The 18,746-nt window shown below is 40.5% G+C and overlaps 1 protein-coding gene and 1 long non-coding RNA gene across 3 annotated transcripts in view; one reads left to right on the top strand and one right to left on the bottom strand.

The window, feature by feature from the left end:
• The window catches only part of LOC137766984 (uncharacterized), a 218,996-nt gene extending 207,520 nt beyond the window's left edge, over window positions 1–11,476 (bottom strand). The window contains exons 1-3 of one of the 2 annotated variants that reach the window (XR_011074460.1): window positions 11,265–11,476; window positions 9,131–9,270; window positions 5,579–5,708 (exon numbers count right to left, since the gene is read on the bottom strand). This is a non-coding gene — a long non-coding RNA (uncharacterized lncRNA). The remainder of the gene's footprint in view (window positions 1–5,578; window positions 5,709–9,130; window positions 9,271–11,264) is intronic. The other variant, XR_011074461.1, reaches the window with a different exon arrangement.
• A 193-nt stretch (window positions 11,477–11,669) lies between these two features.
• ADO (2-aminoethanethiol dioxygenase) lies at window positions 11,670–17,225 on the top strand. Its single transcript, XM_068547471.1, has one exon. It carries the CDS (start codon window positions 12,114–12,116, stop codon window positions 12,924–12,926), a length of 813 nt encoding a protein of 270 aa, XP_068403572.1. The 5' UTR covers window positions 11,670–12,113; the 3' UTR covers window positions 12,927–17,225.
• The last annotated feature ends 1,521 nt before the right edge of the window (window positions 17,226–18,746 follow it).

Raw genomic sequence — 18,746 nt, 5'->3', positions numbered from 1 at the left:
GAAATGTGTAATCCAATACATGAATTCCCTCTCCCATCCCTGCCCACAATAGTGAGGAAATGGCCCAGGTAGCACCATCCTGGATCCCCACAGTCTGCCTGAGCTGAGGGGGGGGGGGGGGGTGGCGGAGTGGGCTTCTGTCTCTTTACCTCTTATAAGTTTGGTGACCATATTCATCAACCCCAGTAAGACGCATAGCCCGAAGCAGGAGTTTTTCAAGAAACTAAATGGTGCAGGTTCATTTCTGCAAAATTTTAAAACAAATATATCTGTCCAGAGACGTCTTCTAAAATGTTTGTAGGAAGTTTTTTTGGTCAACAATTTATTAAGTAAAGTACTTGCTATCAGTTATATCATTTAGGGAATTGCTGCAAAATATATGGAGTTTCAAGATAGTAAGAGACCACTTGTTCTGGTTTATGGTATTTCATGATTGTTCTGTTGACGCCACCAGATAATTCCTGTAATACACACTGTGTATGTTTAGAGAAATATAATCTAAGAACAGTATAGCATGATTCTGACTGTCCTGGACATGGCTAAAATGGGTTTACTTAGTTTAGATCAGCAGTTTTCATATTCAGTCCCTGATTTCTATTCACCTTTTTTTATTGGTGGTTGTTTACAAATGTCTGTCTGAATAAATAAGGGCCAGGGTAGCTAACAATAAAGAACAAAAGGTAATTTAAGTAAAGATAATGTGAATTCAAAAATCATTAAAGATTTTTTTCCTAATTACTATTTCTTTGGAACAATTTAAACTTCTATTCAGTGTTTTTACCTTATCTGTAAGTACCACTCTGGGAAGTCATGTATGTCTATTAGAATTAGAAAAGCATATGTCTGTCTGATATTGTTAAAACAACAACAACCTTAAGGGGAACAAGGAAACTCAATATTTGAAAGCAGGATTGGGATCACTTTCATAGATTCCTACATTTTTAAGAAGAAAAAAGGCTAAAGCAAATTATTAAAATGTGAACACATATGGCCATCAGTATTAGTGTACTATTGTTACTCTTATCAATAATAAAACACTATCTTCATGTGAAAGCTTGTGGGAAAATCTGAGTTGAGAGAATAAAGATAAAAACATAATACTAAATTGGAAAAATTATGCTGAAAGGGATAAGTGTGAAATTTATCAGTCAGGTATAATATTAAGACAACTGCTTATATAATATGTGTAAGTCAAAACTAAAAAAGAGGAACCATTTAGTCCAGTTTGAGGCAAAGAACCTAAAAAAAATAGTAAGGTCAATGCAGAATGTTAAACTGCAGCAAGAACTGGTGAAACAAACAAGAAAAAATGTTTTATTTTACTTTGATGTTCAATTGGACTTTTGAATACAGGTTGGGTTAACCACTAGAAGGTATAAGATCAGTAACTAGTCAAGGAGTCCATAACTTTACATAGTGAGCAGTGAAATGGTCATAAATAAATCAGGCTCTGCGAAGGTCCCTGTGAAGGAGATGCCTGTTGTCTAAATCTAGCTGTGATCTGTGATGTATTTTGGCTCCCTCATCTTAGGAAGAAATCAGGAAATGAAAAGGCAAGGGACACTGGATGGAAAAAAGAAAAATAAACAGAACCTATACTTAAAGGTTTGGTCTTGGTCTGAGTGCCATGAAACAGTAATTCCATTAAAAAAAAAAAAAAAAAGTCAACCAGACAAAAACCCACCCTGAGTAACTGAAATCCTATAACTACATGGAAACTCAGTGTGGAAGCTACTAAGGCATTTATGAAAATATCCTAGAACAGTCTTCAGCATGCTTGCCATCAGATCTCCATGTCTCCTATGTTTTAGACAGTTCCTTTTAATGGACCATTATTTTAATCTTCAGAAAGTTTTTTAAATTGAATATAGCCAGAGCATCTACTTATGAGGGGTTGTGAGTTCCACAAGCAGTGCCATCCCTTGTGGTACCCACTGAGTGATGCTAGAAGGTCCAGGAAGCCCTCTTTTTTTTTTTTATTATAGCTAACTTTTTTTTTTTAATTATTTATATATTTACTTATTTTTGGCTGTGTTGGGTCTTCGTTTCTGTCCGAGGGCTTTCTCTAGTTGCGGCAAGTGGGGGCCACTCTTCATCGCGGTGCGCGGGCCTCTCACCATCGCGGCCTCTCTTGTTGCGGAGCACAGGCTCCAGATGCGCAGGCTCAGTAGTTGTGGCTCACGGGCCCAGTTGCTCCGCGGCATGTGGGATCTTCCCAGACCAGGGCTCGAACCCGTGTCCCCTGCATTGGCAGGCAGATTCTCAACCACTGCGCCACCAGGGAAGCCCAAGGAAGCCCTCTTATAGGCCTGAAACTGCCAGTCACTGACTGGCAACGATGCCAGACAACAATGGAGGAAAAGCAGGCTCGACATCATTCACACCTCTTCCATCAGCGTGGATGATAGGTTTAAATGTCAGGTAATCTAGTCAATGTTTCTCTAGACTTTCAGATTTACTCGTAACTTTTAAAAATTAACCTGGGATACCCAACACAGAGGGGCAAAGAAAGTACACACAAAAAAAACTATTGGGTTGGCCAAAAAGTTTGTTCGTATTTTTCCATAACATCTTACGAAAAACCCAAACGAACATTTTGGCCAACACAATACTTTACAATCTACTAGAGTCTTTGCTGCTTAAAAAAAAAAGAAAGAAGAATGAAATTTAAAGATACAGGGAGTAGTAGAAAAAAACAAACACTGAAACATGGCAAGAGCAACTCAGGCTGACCCACTAAAAATGTGGTCTAGAGGATCTTTTTTTAGTGTTTTCCACCTCCCTTTAATCATTCCTTTTCCCACACATGATGTTTGCTTCCCATTCACCCACTAACTCTCAATTCCCCAGGTAATTTTCTTCTGGGTCCTTTTCCTGAAGGTCCTTGTCATAAGTAAAAAAGTAGGTATATGTTAATAACATGCTAGTATGTAGCTAAAAACTAAACTTTCAGTTTTAGTGTAAAGGGATGCTCCTCTCAGGAATATCTGCATTTTGACAGAAAGAACAAATTTCTAAGAATGCAAACTTCCAACCCTATAGCAAGGCATTAGGGAAAGTCAAGTGGAATTTGGGAGCAGGAGTGTTCTTCCAGTGCCCCCCAAAACCACTCCAAACTGGAGGTCAGCAAAGCTCTGATTCATTTGTTCTATCTCTATTAAGACTTCACTGACTAAAGACTACCTAGACATCCAAATTCAACACACTTAATTTTTTTAACATTGAAATACCTTTAAAGAAAGAAGTTGCCAAGGTCTTATTCTATATTATTATCAACCGGGGGTAATTTTGCCCCCCCAGCCAATATCTGGAGATATATATGGTTATCACAATGGGGTGAAGTGGGGGGCAATTGGTGCTACTGTCATCTACAGGGTAGAGGCCAGGGATGTTTCTAAGCATCCTACAATGCACAGGACAGCTCCCACAACAAAGAATTAGTCAATCCAAAATGTCAATGATGTCGAAGTTGAGAAACCCTGCTCTTACATGATTTAACTCCTATAAAGTTGATATTTAAATGATTAAAAACATTAATGCCAGTGAAATTACTGCACCCATGGTAAGACTAAAAATGACCATAATTGGAAGGATTTGCACTATTTTCTAAGCATTTCTGGAACATCTTAATTCTGGCTCTGAATTATTTAAATTACTTTTTCAAAACAGTCAATTGAATAAAATGAAGAGTCTTTATATAGTTCACAAAAGTTTTTCTATTTTGGAAATGAGAGTTTTGATTAAAATTGGCATTTCTGAAACTCTAATTGCTAGTTATTGCTGGGGGAAAAATATTTCTAAGACCAGCCAGATGGGACACTTCAAGATAAGAAATTATAAGCCAACGTTCATATTCCAATCAGAAGAAAAATTCTGTTTATACATTTTTAATTCTGCTTAAATAGTAAGCAATATATTTCTTCAATTAATTCCTAAACTGCTATTAACTGGCTAGCTAATTTTCTAACATTGGGTTTAACTCCCCCAAATCTTTTTAGATTATTAATAAGCAGAACAGCATCTTTATAAGAACACTCTGTATATCAGGGACTCTATAAATTCTAACGGAATCAGATTGGTTTCTGATTACGACAAATCATATCTCTTTGTAGATGTACAATGTGCCCATAGAAACTTAAAATGTCCGTTTTTCAAAACCCATTTCTGACTGAAATATAATGAAGTGTTTCAGTTTACATGCCCAGAACCAGAACAACAGAAATGTCTTCTTGACATTAACACTTAGTAAGTCTTTGGAACATGACCTCTACCTCTTTGGTAACTTCTGCTCTCCCACATCAGAAAGCTCCCTCTCAACCCTTTGTCACTCCCCTCTCTTCTTCCTTTTCCTTTCTGCCATTTTGGATGGGAAAGACTTACAGTGGAGGAATGTGAGGAAAACCATAATGATTCCTTCTGCCATCCATGAGACTAAAAACTGTCCCCAAACAGGAAAAGATGGCCAAGTGAAGGCTTTCATTTACTGAATTCTATCTCAAGCCCTTCCAAACATAAGACTCTTCAAGCCATATACACACACACACACAAAGTTGTTTTTTGAGGGTTTTGCTTTTGGTAGATTTATGGAACTGTTTCCTTTTATTCAACTTTGCTGAAAGCCAACGAGAAAGAACTCTAAATTAAGGTACATCTCTTACTAGTTGCTTGGGTTTGACAAATAAAGCAATCCTCAAAATCAAGTAGTGTGCACTTCTTTTAAAAGCTCTATTTGTCTGACATAATATAACAGCAAGATGGTTAGGCAAATAAATGGCATTACTTAACATAATCACTTAATGTTGTGCAACCAACCTCAGGTCTCATTGTTTTATCGCTTGCAAAGAGTTTGATGATAATAAAGTTGATTGTTAGTGTGAAGAGATAAATTGTTCAGTAGTTAGAGTTGTTAATGAAAGCAAAAGAACACAAAAGAGGAAAAATAGGTTTTAGCAGCCCAAATTCATTGCTAATTGCTTGTGCATTCATTATAGGCTGACCACAGCTAATTACCTAATTAAACTAAAGCTCTGCTACCTTAGAGGAATTTCTAGAGCTATGATGTTGGTTGTCAATTACCTCAGCAGGTCTGATTGAAATGAGTAGTTAACTCAAGGCATGTTTTGCTTTTCCCAGTAGCAATACACGGCACTCTTGTTGCATAATATATGCTTAGAATGAAAAAAAAAAAGTTTTCCTTAAAAAATACTATGGAACCTTAACGGTAAACCTTATTTTAAACAAGAGTTCTTGCTCATTTTATTCAATAATTTATATTCAGGAAATGTCAAGATAATCTACTTTAGGTAGACAACACAGACACAAAGGAGAAATCAGGTATCACTGTATGCATGTTACTGAGTGTCTAGTCACATGCTGTTTTTAAAAATACATTTTAAAAAGTGTCTTTTGTGATGCTCTGCAGTATTTCACAGGATGAAATTATACTACTTAATTTTATATAATATTTTAATTCATAAGTTTTTTTTTTAAAGCTGGAAGAAAAGTAGTAAATCATCTAGACTAAATTATTCGTTGTATAAATAAGGGAACCAAGGTTCCAAGAAGTGAAATGACTTACCCAAAGTCACGCACTGGGTTCCTAGAACCAGGAGTAGAACTGGTATCCTACCAGTCTATTGTTCTTTCTTCCTTGATTCCTGCTTTCCACTTTCAAATTGTACCATCATTTCTCAGGCTTCCTCTAAATGCTGTAACAGAGCATCTAGTTGGACAAGGTTTTTGGTTTGTTTGCTTATGTTCAAAAGGCTTTGATTAGTAGCATTTTACTCCTCCAAAGAAACACATGTAATACTGTCCCTATTTATTTCAAGTCAGTCAAATGTCTCAGGATGTATTCTAAGGTGAACACTCAAGGGAGCAGATTTTTTTAAAAAGTTATTGTTCGCCTTGCCCAACTAAAAAGGAAAAGATGATAAAATTATGGTGGATTTTATTAATCAGAGTGTTCAAGCAATTGAATTGCACCCGATATATTGTTCCTAGGGAATTTGATCCTAAATCAATGGACCATAAATCATCAAGCAATATTTACTAAGCATCCCTTGAGAAAGGCATTTCCCAAGAAAGTATGATTTCATTCTCAAGAGTTTTCCCACTTCCCTTGATTCTGGGCTACGGTGCCTGTTCCTTGCAAGGACACAGAATTCTGGAACCCTCCTCTGCCCCTTTCGCAGCCATTTTTCAGGTAGGCACCAGCAATGAATATCCAGCTCTTTTCTGCCAAGTTAAAGAGGATGATTTTCCCTTTCACTGCCTCTTGAAGATGAACATCAACTGTTTCACTACTTGCGATTCAAATCCATTAATTAAAATAAATATAAAGTAAAAAACATCTCTCTTTCAGCCAAGAGGAAAAGGACAGATGGGGAAGCGGAGGAGGTGGAGATACCTCATGTCTTCTTAAAGGGAAAAAAAAAAGGGAAAGAAAAACAAGAAGCATGAAATTGGGGGAAAAAGTTAATTAAGAGAGGTAAAGGGTGTTTAGATTTAATTTACAGTTCAGAACTATTTTGGGTCTTATAATAATTGCACTACTTAAAGGAGAAGAGGAAAACCTCTCTAATATCAAATTGGTAAGGGGAGTGTTAAATCACCTCCAAAAATGGTGACTCCTGGCCTTTGGCTATGCTTCACCCTGAGCATAGCAAAAACTTCTCTACATTATTGACTTGCAAAAGCCGCACCTTTTTTTGCTTCCCCCTCAACCTCTCTCTGCATGCTCCCAATTTTTAATTTCTTTCTCCCTTGCCTCCCATTGCCTGAAAAAAGACACTGGCAAGGAAGAGAAAAAGGAGTTAGTTTAAGTCCTTCTCCATCCCAACCCTACATTCATCAGTATGTAGAACCACACAGAAAACAAAGCTATATCACACAAAACAACCTCTGCAATTTTTTGGTGCAACGTGAACACCTAAAGTCTGACCTGAACACTACATACTACTGGGCCTGGCATACTTAACGGAACAGCCCATATACCAAAGTGATCTGATTTCAGATAACCACGCAAAGTTAAACCAGACTAGAGTGGAGCAGAGTTACTTTATAAGACCTTAGTGGAGATGGACAGAGCTAAGAGTTACACTGTAATAATTTTAGATAAATGAGAAGAAAGAAAATACGTATGTTTGCCATGCCTAGAACTAGTTCTTCTGCCTTCACAACTATTTATTTTTTCTTACAACTTGACATTCATTCATGATAATGGATGGAAAAATATGCTAAATTTCTTAAAAACTGAAAGGAAAGCTACAATAGAAACCCAAAATATTTCAAATATAAATAAGTACAACTGAGTCCAAAAGTAGAAAAAATTTTTATCAATTTATTTATCATGTTCTATAGCAAATTAAAAGGCAGATATAGGAGTAAGTTGGCAAGAGGTACCGGGAAAAAAGAAACCTTCCTGCCCACTTTAAAAAAACTACTAGCCTACTGTAGGCTAGGAACACTGAGCATTTGAGAATGTCAGTACTTTTGTACTCTTTTGACTGGGTCCAAGCGTGATCAAAAGAGATGGACAAAATGAATTCTGAAAAATGATTTGAGGGCTTCCCTGGTGGCGCAGTGGTTAAGAATCCGCCTGCCAATGCAGGGGACACGGCTTCGAGCCCTGGTCCGGGAAGATCCCACATGCCGCGGAGCAACTAAGCCCGTGCACCACAACTACTAAGCGTGTGCTCTAGAGCCCACGTGCCACAACTACTGAAGCCCTCATGCCAAGAGCCCAAGCTCCGCAACAAGAGAAGCCACCGCAATGAGAAGCCCGCGCACCGCAACGAACAGTAGCCCCCGCTCACCGCCACTAGAGAAAGCCCGCGCACAGCAACGAAGACCCAACGCAGCCCAAAAAATTAATTAATTAACTAATTAAATTTTTTTGAAAAAGAAAGAAAAATGATTTGAGAAAAAGTCAGAACATGATCTATCCCATGAATTAAGGAAAATAAGTCCTCATAAAGAAGAGGGCCAGGGGAAGAAGAATGAAAGATAAACTATAAGCCAAGTTCCCAAAGAATGAATAGATCATATAAATGAGCAGGTAGAATTAAGAAAAGATATGTGTGTGTGTGTGTGTGTGTGTGTGTGTGTGTGTGCGCGCGCGCGCGCATGCATGCTGGGGGCGCTTCCAATTCTTCTTGCTTCCTGATTAATTAAGCAACTGTTAAAAAAAAACCTCAGCTTTACTCATGCTTCTGTGTGCTTCCCTCATTCCTAAATTTAATAGTTAGATGTGGGCAGGAGGTGAGATTTCAGCTTTATCAGTCTTACCTATCACCACGTAGCTGTCAGCTCATGAAAAAGAATATATGCGAAGAGAACATACTTTAAGAAACAGATTGCCAGAGCAACAGCTCATCAGCAAGCCCTGCAGCTCCACCTACTAAAGCAGATTCCTAATCTTTATGCTAGTGTTCTTTTCTCTAGATTACTGCCTTCAACTGGGCTTTCTACGCTGTTACATCGCCCCCCACCAATCTCTGAAAAGCACAAAACAGATCAAGTCATTCTCCTGCCCAGTGCTCGCTGAAAGCTTCTTACAACACTTATAATCCAACTCCCTACCATGGCCCTCAACTCCCTGTAACACCCCAATCAGGGCCTGTAAGGCCTGTGGAATATGTCCCTTGCCTACCTCCCCAACTTCATCTCCCTCCAGGAACTCTGAAGGTCACTACATAGCCTATCCCCACCAGCCTTCATTCTTGTTCCCAATTATACCAAGCTCCTTTACATCTGGTCAAAGTCATGGTCTCCAATACTCTGTTTGACATCCTTAGGGCTATTTTCCTAGTCTTGGAATGCTCTGACCCCAGATTTTTCCACAACTGACTCCTTAATATTCAGAACCAAACATTATCTTCTGGTCACACCTGACAACTCAGTAACACACACACACACACACACACACACACATCACACCACCATCCTGTTTGTCTTTATAAACTCATCTCTGAAACTATGTTGCTCATTTATTTGTATTGTGTAACAACCTCCAACCCCAAAATACACACACACAGACACACACACACACGTAAATTCCTTGAATTCCAATATTCTTTGCCAAATCCTCAAAGCCTAGAACAATGCCTGGTACCTAATAAATACTCACTATTTATCGAATGATAGATTCCATCTGTCCCAAACTTTTCCCAAATCTTGTTTCTGTCTTGTATTTCTAGCTCTTGTTCACTATCACTTCTCTTTTGTCTGTTCTCCTTTCTGAATGTCTTTTGGTCTTCATTCTGCTTACTGCAACATAAAGGAAAACAGAACAAGGAGCATAAAAAGAAGGACGTTATTGGTAATAGAAACCCAGTCAGCCTATGCTACTGGCAGTGGGGCAGAAGGCCAAATATTGCAAAATGCTTCTTAAGGGCAAAAGCCATTAGGATGGATCTCATCCATTAGAGCAGCTCTTAAGGACAGTTTCAAACAGGAATTATGGAGGTAGCCTGTCTGTGGCCTAAAAAAAGTACCATATGCCTTATGGACACTCAGCAGTTCTTAAAAACTTTAATGTGCAAAAGATTCAGATGAAGATTCTGAGATGATCTGAGAAGCTGCACTTTCAACAAATACCCCCAGGTGATTCTGATAAAGGCAGTCTTAGGAAACTTTGAACTCTCAGGCCAAACAATGAACAGCAAGGACCTGAGGGATGGTATTACCAGGTGAATAATTAACCAATAAAAATAATCTTTTTTTTTAAATCTCTACCTTGAACCTAATTCTCAAGACAAGCAAATCCCATTATTTGCTCAATATTATTTAAATTCATTGGTCCTTACAGCTTTTAACAATTTTGAAAGTATAATAATAGCTACTATTATGAGACAGCTACTATGGTATCATCAGTGTTTTACACATGCATCTTAATATCTCATTTTATAGATGAGCTTCAGTTAAATAAGTACGGACAACTATGAAGAAGTAACAGATGTGTTAATAAAGTCTGTGATCTATGGAGTCTACACCTCCCACTAATTATACCTTAATAGAAATAAAATCAATAAATAAAAATCCAGATTTTTAAATGAATAGAGGGCATTTTTTTCTCTTAATTTAAATATTCCTCACTTTAGAAAAAGATTGCATGGGATTTCATTACATGAACTTCGACAGTACATTTAAGTACCTTAACCATGGCATGGCAACCTCTGAAAACGAATAAAACTTGAGTCCTTTTCTAAAACAATCACCCTCTCAATCGAAATCACCAAATATTAAGAACTGGTTCATTATTTACAGATCTAGCAGTGGTTTTCAAACTGGGCTGATAATTAAGAATCACTTAAGGAGCATCTTACAAATAAAAATTCTGGGCTTCACACCAGTTCTTCTGAATCAGAATCTCTTGGGTTTGACCCCCAAATCTTTATTTTTATAATGCTCCCCAGGGTCTTCTGATGAGTAAGGAGAGTTCAGTAACTGTTACCCTAACTCCAGATTCTACAAGTAAATAAACTGAGGATATAAAAGGGTAGAGTCTGCTAAAGACAGACAACTTTAAGTAGCAGTAAGTAGCATAGTAGGCTGGAAAAACAATATCCTAACTCCACATTTAGTGCTTTTAACACCAATTCAAGCTGCCGGTTTTGGTAAAACTGTACTTATTTCTGCTCTGCTTAGGCCCTGTCAATTATTCGCTATCCTCTTGCAACTTATTCCCTCATCTGCAAACTGGGAATAATAATAATGCCTACCTCTTAAGAGTTGCTGTGAGGATTACTATAATATTCATTAGGTAATGTACTTAACACAATGCCTGGCAAATACTGAGTGCTCCTTAGATAGGTTACATAGCCCACTAAAAAAGCATGCTTTTTTTTAACTGGAGAGAATTTACTGCACCACTCCAATTACAAAATGAGTAAGAAACCCTTATTTAGCTTTGGAAATCCAAAAGGACTTTAAACTCAGGGTAAGGTTAAGGTCAAGAGTTTGCCTGATTCTCCCACAACAAGGTTTCTCACAGGAAGCCTCAGAATCATCTAATGAACCAATCTCTGGATGAAGACCAGGCATCTGTATTTTTAAAAAGCTCCCCTCCTCCCCTAACCAAGTGCTTCTTGGGCAATCTAAGGTTTGATAACTATTAGTATACAGAATCGGTGACCACAGCAAATAGCCTCTCAAGTTCCCCCCAAAAAACTATCGTACTCTGTAACCAGAAGAGCAGCGTCATCAGACCCTGATGCAAACAACAGCTGGGGACGGCTGGGTAGAGTAACTGTGGTGCTCACCAGGGACAGTCTCGACCCTCTCATCTCCTCAGAAACTTAGGAAATTACGAAAGCGCCGTCCCGTAAACCCTGTGGCAGACAGTGCCGCCTGGACGGCCACAAGGAGCTAAAGTTAACTCAACAGCCTCATTCCCAAGGCTAAGGCCACAGGAAAGCGACCTTGGAACGCTGACCAGGCCCGAGCGGCGTCAGAAGGTTAACGACCCCCTTGCCTGGTTCCTTGAGACTGCCAAGAGCCTCCACCACACAACAGGCCAGGCGCCGGAAGTGCGTCACCCCAACCTGCTGAGGAATGCCGGGAGTTGTAGTTAACTGGCTACTTCTCTGGTGCCCCAATTCGCCTTTCTTCAAACAAGCAAACACCTTGGGACCGTACTAAAGGTCGCTTTATGACCCACATATCTAATCCTTCCCTTTTCCAGCTGACAAAGGGAACTCTCTGAGAGCGCATGCGGAATACCGGACTACAAGTCCCAGCATGCTCTGAAAGGCGCCGGGAACGCCTGAGCACCGCCGTAGGTGCGGGCCGCATGAATGGAGCTTCGGGCGTAAGGCAAAGCCTACCACCGTCCGCGCGGCCGGTACCTGGTCCCGGAGCGTGAGTGCGGGGTGTGAGCCGTGCGCGTGCGCGCTCAAAGGGAGCGCGAGGCGGGCGCGCCCGGCCGTTGCGGGCGCGTGGCCGCTGAGGTGGGCGGCTGTAGAGCCGCTCGCCCGACTGGCCGGTAGTTGCGGGGCCTCCTGCCTCGCCGGGTGTTGCGGGCAGCCGTGGCGGCCGCCGGGGACCGCAAGGGGCGGAGGAAAGCTGGGGGCGGAGGGGGCCGGCCTCGGCACGCAGAGGAACAGCAGGGCATGCCCCGAGACAACATGGCCTCCCTGATCCAACGGATAGCCCGCCAGGCGTGCCTCACCTTCCGGGGCAGCGGGGGCAGCCGCAGCTCTTCCGACCGCGGCGAGGCGCCAGGCCCCGAGGCGCCGATGTCGCAGGGCTTCCCGGAGAACCTGAGCAAGCTGAAGAGCCTGCTGACCCTGGTCCGCGCGGAGGACCTGAACATCTCCCCGCGGAAGGCCACGCTGCAGCCGCTGAGGCCCAACCTGCCGCCAGTCACCTATATGCACATCTGCGAGACAGACGGCTTCAGCCTCGGCGTGTTCCTGCTGAAGAGCGGCACCTCCATCCCGCTGCACGACCACCCGGGCATGCACGGCATCCTCAAGGTGCTCTACGGCACCGTGCGCATCAGCTGCATGGACAAGCTGGAGGTGGGCAGCGGGCAACGGCCGCGGGCCCCGCCACCAGAGCAGCAGTTCGAGCCGGCGCTGCAGCCCGGGGAGCGGGACGCGGTAAGGCCGGGTGTGCTGCGCTCGCGGGCGGAGTACACGGCGGCCAGCGGCCCCTGCGTCCTCACGCCGCACCGGGACAACCTGCACCAGATCGACGCTGTGGAGGGGCCCGCCGCTTTCCTGGACATCCTGGCCCCGCCCTACGACCCCGACGACGGCCGGGACTGCCACTATTACCGGGTGCTGGAGCCTGTCAGGGCCAGGGAGGCCTCCGGCTCGGCCTGTGACCTGCCCCGAGAGGTGTGGCTCCTGGAGACCCCGCAGGCCGATGACTTCTGGTGCGAGGGGGAGCCCTATCCAGGTCCCAAGGTCTTCCCTTGAAGCCGCCGGCCCCCGGGATTGGTGGGTCGAAGACATGCCCTACTCGTATCTGGGCTTGGCTGGCCGCGTCCCATCACAAGGGCTCTCTTCCTTCCCCCAGGCCTGGGCGTTGGATCTACTGGAATGGGCTGTAGCCGCTTCCTCGGGAGCCTTGCGAAGCGCGGCGACTGGACTGCAGCCACTGGGCACCGTTTTGGGGGCGGAGTAGGCGGGGAAGCTAGGTTGTTTCCTGGCTCTGTCACTGCCACTGGGGTTTTGATTTGTGGGGAGGGGGCAGGGGTCTTATTTGAAGCGCTTCCATCCTCAAGCCATAATGAAGTTCCCCATCCTATACAAAATACACTAAGTGATTTTCTCCGCCCCCCTCTTTGGGTAAATAGGGTTTGTTTTCCACTTACGTCCTTAAGCCCTTTTACTCCTTATTGTTATAGTTCTAACTTACTGACTTTGCATGACCTAGTGGTTTGAATTGTTTTTAGTTCAAGTCATTGATAAAAACTAGGTTTAAAGAGATGAGCTACTATTTAAAGTGAGCTGTCCGGCCTAATTAAGTCGTTGTGAAAATTAAAACCATTTTTCCAGAGTTGGGGGATTACCCCCAAACGTAACGATGCATGTAGAGGGCAAGATTTATTTTCTTTCCTCCCCTTGCCCAGTAACCACATCTGGGTTACTCTGGCAGCATCTACTAAGAAATTCAAGCACCTGCATATCTCAGTGACAAATGGTCACTTAGAGCTTCCCGATGAGTCTCCAGATCTCTGAGTTGAGCAGATTTCTTGTTGCAGATTCACCTTTAATGCAAAAACTGTATTATCCTCAAGTGACTTTTTTTGTCTTAGTGCACTTTAAGAAGTAATAGGGTAATTCTGTATTTTCTAACCATAAGATTCAGAGGAGCTGAATCGGTATGCTTCCAAACAACTGAATGTAAAACACCCTTAGCCAGCTGTTAAATTCTGTGCCCATATTTACTTCCAGTATTTTCCTGCAAAAGTAGAGGAAAATGTTCATGACTGTTTCAGATTCTCTCAGGAGTTCTAACGTTCCAGAGGGCTGCTGATTCCAGCTGTGTTGTTGGTGGCAGTGTTCTCAGAACCCTGTCCCTCAAATAGGAGAGAGCCAGTGCTTGCTTCATCTAGGGTGAGTTTTCTGCAGGAAGAGAGAGAGGCACAGATGATCAAGGCTAGAAAATTGAGAATTAACTATACTGCTGGCCACTTTAGGGCACCAAAACTTGGGACAAAACACTTCCCACTCCCAACCGCTTGAAATGAACAGCTGTGTTGTGACTAGTTTTATTTTTGTCCTTTTAATTGGCTGAGCTTTACCTTGTTTACAAATGTATTGACACCATTTGCTTCAGGCCAAGGAACACTCCTGTTTCCCCCTTTTTACTATTTATAGGACTCTTTTTTCCACAAAACTTTTAATAAAAACAAAGTGTAGAAATAAACACATTAAAATTTGTCCAGCTGTTGTCTAAGCCCTCTTGATTGACTTGCCCATGTGGCAGTTAAGTTCTAATATCTGTAATAAAGGGAGATTTGCTATTGGTGGGAAGTGATGACCCTGTAGGGAAACAGTATGTGCCTTTGCCTCTTTCTGCACACTGGGTTAGAGGCCCAGAGTGAAGGAATATTTGTTCCCAAATTTAAAAATAGAATGAAAAAGCAAATTCTTAATGACTTTTCTTAAAAAACAAATTACAAAAAGATGCTACTAAACATGATATGCCACTGTGTTGGAAAACCTGACACAAGCATAATGCATTTCTTCCAAGTTTGCTAAAATTGTTTTATGGTAATGTCACATTCTGGTGTGGTTTAGTATACCTTAGGGGCAGTTTGAAGCAGTTCTTCAGGCCATTCAGTTTGAAATTAAATTCTAGATATGCAAATGATGATTTTCTTTAAAATTGTTCACAAAATGGGTTTTTTTCATAGCACAATGATGAATGTGTATGGTTATCACATACCTACCTGTTTTGAATTATATTGTAGCAAAAAGTTGATCAACTTACAACAATTGTTGATAATGATGTATAGGTTATAATACAATCTGGAGTACATTAAACCTACAAAAACTCATGCTGGCAACAAGACAGTAATAAAGGAGAAATTGTTTTTTCAAACTTCGTTATAAAAAATTGTTAAGTTCTCAAGTACAAGCAAGTTGAATGAAAAAGACTTAAGGTGCTTTTCAAAAGAGTAACTGAAATTATCGCAGGCCAAAACAGCAATATATCTCTCTAATTTAGTTCAATAAGAACAGTGAAACTTTTGGTTCACTAATAATTCTGAGTAAATTAATGGTGAAAACAAAATTAACTTGTTTTAGTGAGCCACTAAGGAAAGAATATTCTTAATACAAAGACAGAATGTGGTGCAGAAAAGCCTTGCACCTTTCTGCATAAACTGTTAGATGTGACTGCTGTTGTGTTTCCATATATTCCTGCAATATGGGTAACAACTGTGGGAAAAAAGTTGTCTTCTACAAAGACTAATGAGCACAATGATACTAATCACTTAACTTTCTGTTGAATAACAAATGCAATAATTGCCTCTCATGGGTGAGAAGTTGTCTAATACTTCTAAAGCTTTTTAATTCTCTGGTTATATCAATTCAGAGTGTTGTATATCTACCTACTACTTTATGAGAATTGATTTTTTTATTAAGCCTAATTTGCATGGATTGAGTTTACACCAACTGCTGTTTATCAGTGAAAATGGTGAACCTTTTTTTAAAGTAATGTGTGTTTGTCAACAGGAGTGGGTTATCTGATCTTTTAATGCTAACAGCCCTTAACTTCTCCCAAAACTCACCACTTATGTTCCTTCTTTTGCATTGTTCCCTTGTAGGTGCCTTAGTCTAGGCATCGCAGGAGGACTCTCATCACTCATTTATTCCAAATGACTTGGAATCTTGTGCTCTAGCTCTACTGTTCAACAAAAAAGCAATATATCTTTAATTCAGGGCTCTGCCCATTGCTATTCAACTCTAACCTGAGGGCAGTGCCACTCCTGTAACTCTCCTGTTCTGAATTCAGAACTTCACGTCACAAACAGAAGCTGACCATTGATTATTCCAGTGCATTGAGTGTCAAAGAAGGAAATCATTTGTTAAGCCACATATAGATACTGAATCTTCTGATCCAGGGATGTTTACATTTCTAGATTAAAATCAGTGTACTTGTGGAAAATAAAGTCATTTTTGAAATTGTTTAGAGGTAAATCTTATTTGATTATTGCAAAAGGGAAAAGGAAAATATTACTTGCTATGATGCCTACATTTGAATTGCTGTTAAACGTTCACAGTCTGTATAGTAAGATTATGTTGTACTAAAAACTGGGGGCCTTCTGCAGATTCTAAAGTCCAAGTAATAATATAAGCTTAATAGTTTATCTCCCTGAGTGTGATCTTTGAAACAGCCTGATTGACAAAACATCTGAAATTATTTAACATGCAATCATAACTATTTTGCTGCAACAAAAATACTCCTTTTATATTTAACCTGAGGAAAATAAGCTAGTGTAAGAAAACAAAAATACTTTCATTCATGGAGGAAAGAACCTTTGGACTTAAATATTTTCTTGTCTTTCCTTTTTCTGTAAAATTTATTTAATTGTAATTTGGATTGGCAGCATTTTAGGCACTTGTGATGATACTGACTATTCTTTCCCACCACCACCACCCCCCCCAAAGTAGTATTGAACTGTTAAAGCATCACTACAACCATTTCTAATATATGCCAGACAATTTGCCTTAATTTCATTAGCAGTTAGGATATTGAAATTAAATAGCCTGGTTTATGAATAATTGGAAACCTTATTTAGGTTTAATAGACCTATTTTTAATGTGTACTGAACCATCTCAACTGCATTATGATCTTTAAGGAATTACTCTCCAGAAGTTTATTTTTAATAAGAATTCCTAGTAACAGCTGAAACATCAATAATATTATTTAATAAAGCATATTGAATAAAAGAAAGCAGACAGCTTTATATGCTTTATTTCTTGAGCAAAGTAAAAAATGAGACACCTGTGAACAGTACCCTGAATGTTTCAAGCAGGTAATAAAATCTGATTAAAGATTGACCTAACCTATTGAAATCAAGGAATAAAATCCACAAGGTTGGCTCTGAGAAAACACCAAGGTGTGTTCCTTATGGTATGTATGTTATGCCACTTCACCAAGCCCACATCAAGGCGAAAGTGATTATGTAATCAATTTGACTATCACCAAAATGTATTTCATCTTATTAAAAAGAGATTTTTAGTCTGTTGCTTTGTTAACAATTGTTTACGTTGTCTTAATTGAAGGTGCTCTGAAATTAAAATTTGGCAAGACAATTTAAATCACATAAAACTTAGGTGTATTATATTTTAATGACATTTTGGTAGGAGAGTAGTATCATTAAAAACACAATTATCAAAATGTGGCATTGTTCTATACATATTTCTTTAAGAAAATTGGCCAAGCAAGGATGATAGTATGCTGACAAGCTAGGAAATATGAATCTAATGGAATGACACCAGTCACTAGAACAATCTGACACTGAAGTTTAGAAACTTCCATTTAGTAGTTATTAGAGCTATTATGCATCTTTGAAATAAGGACAGGAAGGAAACAAGGGTTAGTTACCTTCACAAATTAGATTTCGAATTCTAGTGCTGGTAAGGGCAAAAAGTAGTTTCCAGGAGAAGCTGTCACTGCTGTTCTAAAATACAGGCCATCTATTATCAGCCACGCCTGAGAGAGTCTAACAGTGCCAAAGGACAGACGACAGGGTTTTCAGATGATGTAGCTAAACAGTGGGCGCTCCAGTGTGTTACATTTGTGTAAGGATCCAGAGGCAGCAAGTGACAAATGATATTTAGGCCCAATTTTAGAGTAAAGAAAGATAACTTCACAAAGACAATCTGCATTGTATGATATGTAGATAACTATGGGCGGGGGGGGGGGTGAATTTATATTTTAAAATCACTACAAAAGGTTTGCAGTAAAATGACCCTTATAGGGTATTGTTTTGCAAACCATTATCCAGTGCCATGGAGGACAATTTTTGCCTATTTGATTCAGATTGTCTTTGAGGTTTTCTTAAGGCTGGTATATACACTTATCTAAAAAGGTGAATAGTCTCCAGACCCACCAAACCTATGGCAGTGTAATGATCCTTCTGAATAGGTGTAATTGGGGAGACAAGGCTGGAGAGAAATGAGTCCTGGGGTAATTCCTTTGGCAACCTATTAATGCTGTCATCAGCAGTGTCTGAGTTCATTTTTGATCTGAAGAGGCGATAGCGCTTTTCAAAAAGTTTTCTGTGGTCATGAGACTAATCCTGGAACCTGAAAGTCATTTCCAGCTTGACCACGCCACCACACTTTCCACAAAGCCACATCTCGTCTGAGTTCCTGGCCCTGGTCAGGGTTCTGAAAACAGCCGCAAATGTGTAGTCTCCGAGTGGGCACTTGTTTGTAAGTATTTATTTTCCGGAGCCCACTCAGGAGCAGAGAGAAGTTATAGGCTGTTATAGAGGACGGAACAATGAGTCAAAACAACGCCTCCCCACTTTTACACTAATGCATGGGGGAAATCCCCGGAACGCTAGCGTTTGATTATGAATGGAGATTGCTTTGGGGCGAGAGGGCTGGTGTTGAAAGGCTAGCAAAGAAGACTTGGAGATCCTGGCTTGGTCAAAGTACTAAAACCCACTGACTGGGTACTGTTGAAGTCCCACCCAATAAATCTTTCATAAGTAATTTCTGCAGCAAAAATATTGTTGAAAAGTATTTATTTACATCATAGTCATAAACCAT

The sequence above is a fragment of the Eschrichtius robustus genome, chromosome 7 (genome assembly GCF_028021215.1).
Source record: "Eschrichtius robustus isolate mEscRob2 chromosome 7, mEscRob2.pri, whole genome shotgun sequence".
NCBI classification, from domain to species: domain Eukaryota; kingdom Metazoa; phylum Chordata; class Mammalia; order Artiodactyla; family Eschrichtiidae; genus Eschrichtius; species Eschrichtius robustus.
This window is presented reverse-complemented; position numbering and strand designations above follow the sequence as displayed.

Excerpts from the sequence above, each read along its gene's own strand:
- ADO (XM_068547471.1), top strand. The coding sequence starts at position 12,114 with ATGCCCCGAGACAACATGGCCTCCCTGATCCAACGGATAGCCCGCCAG.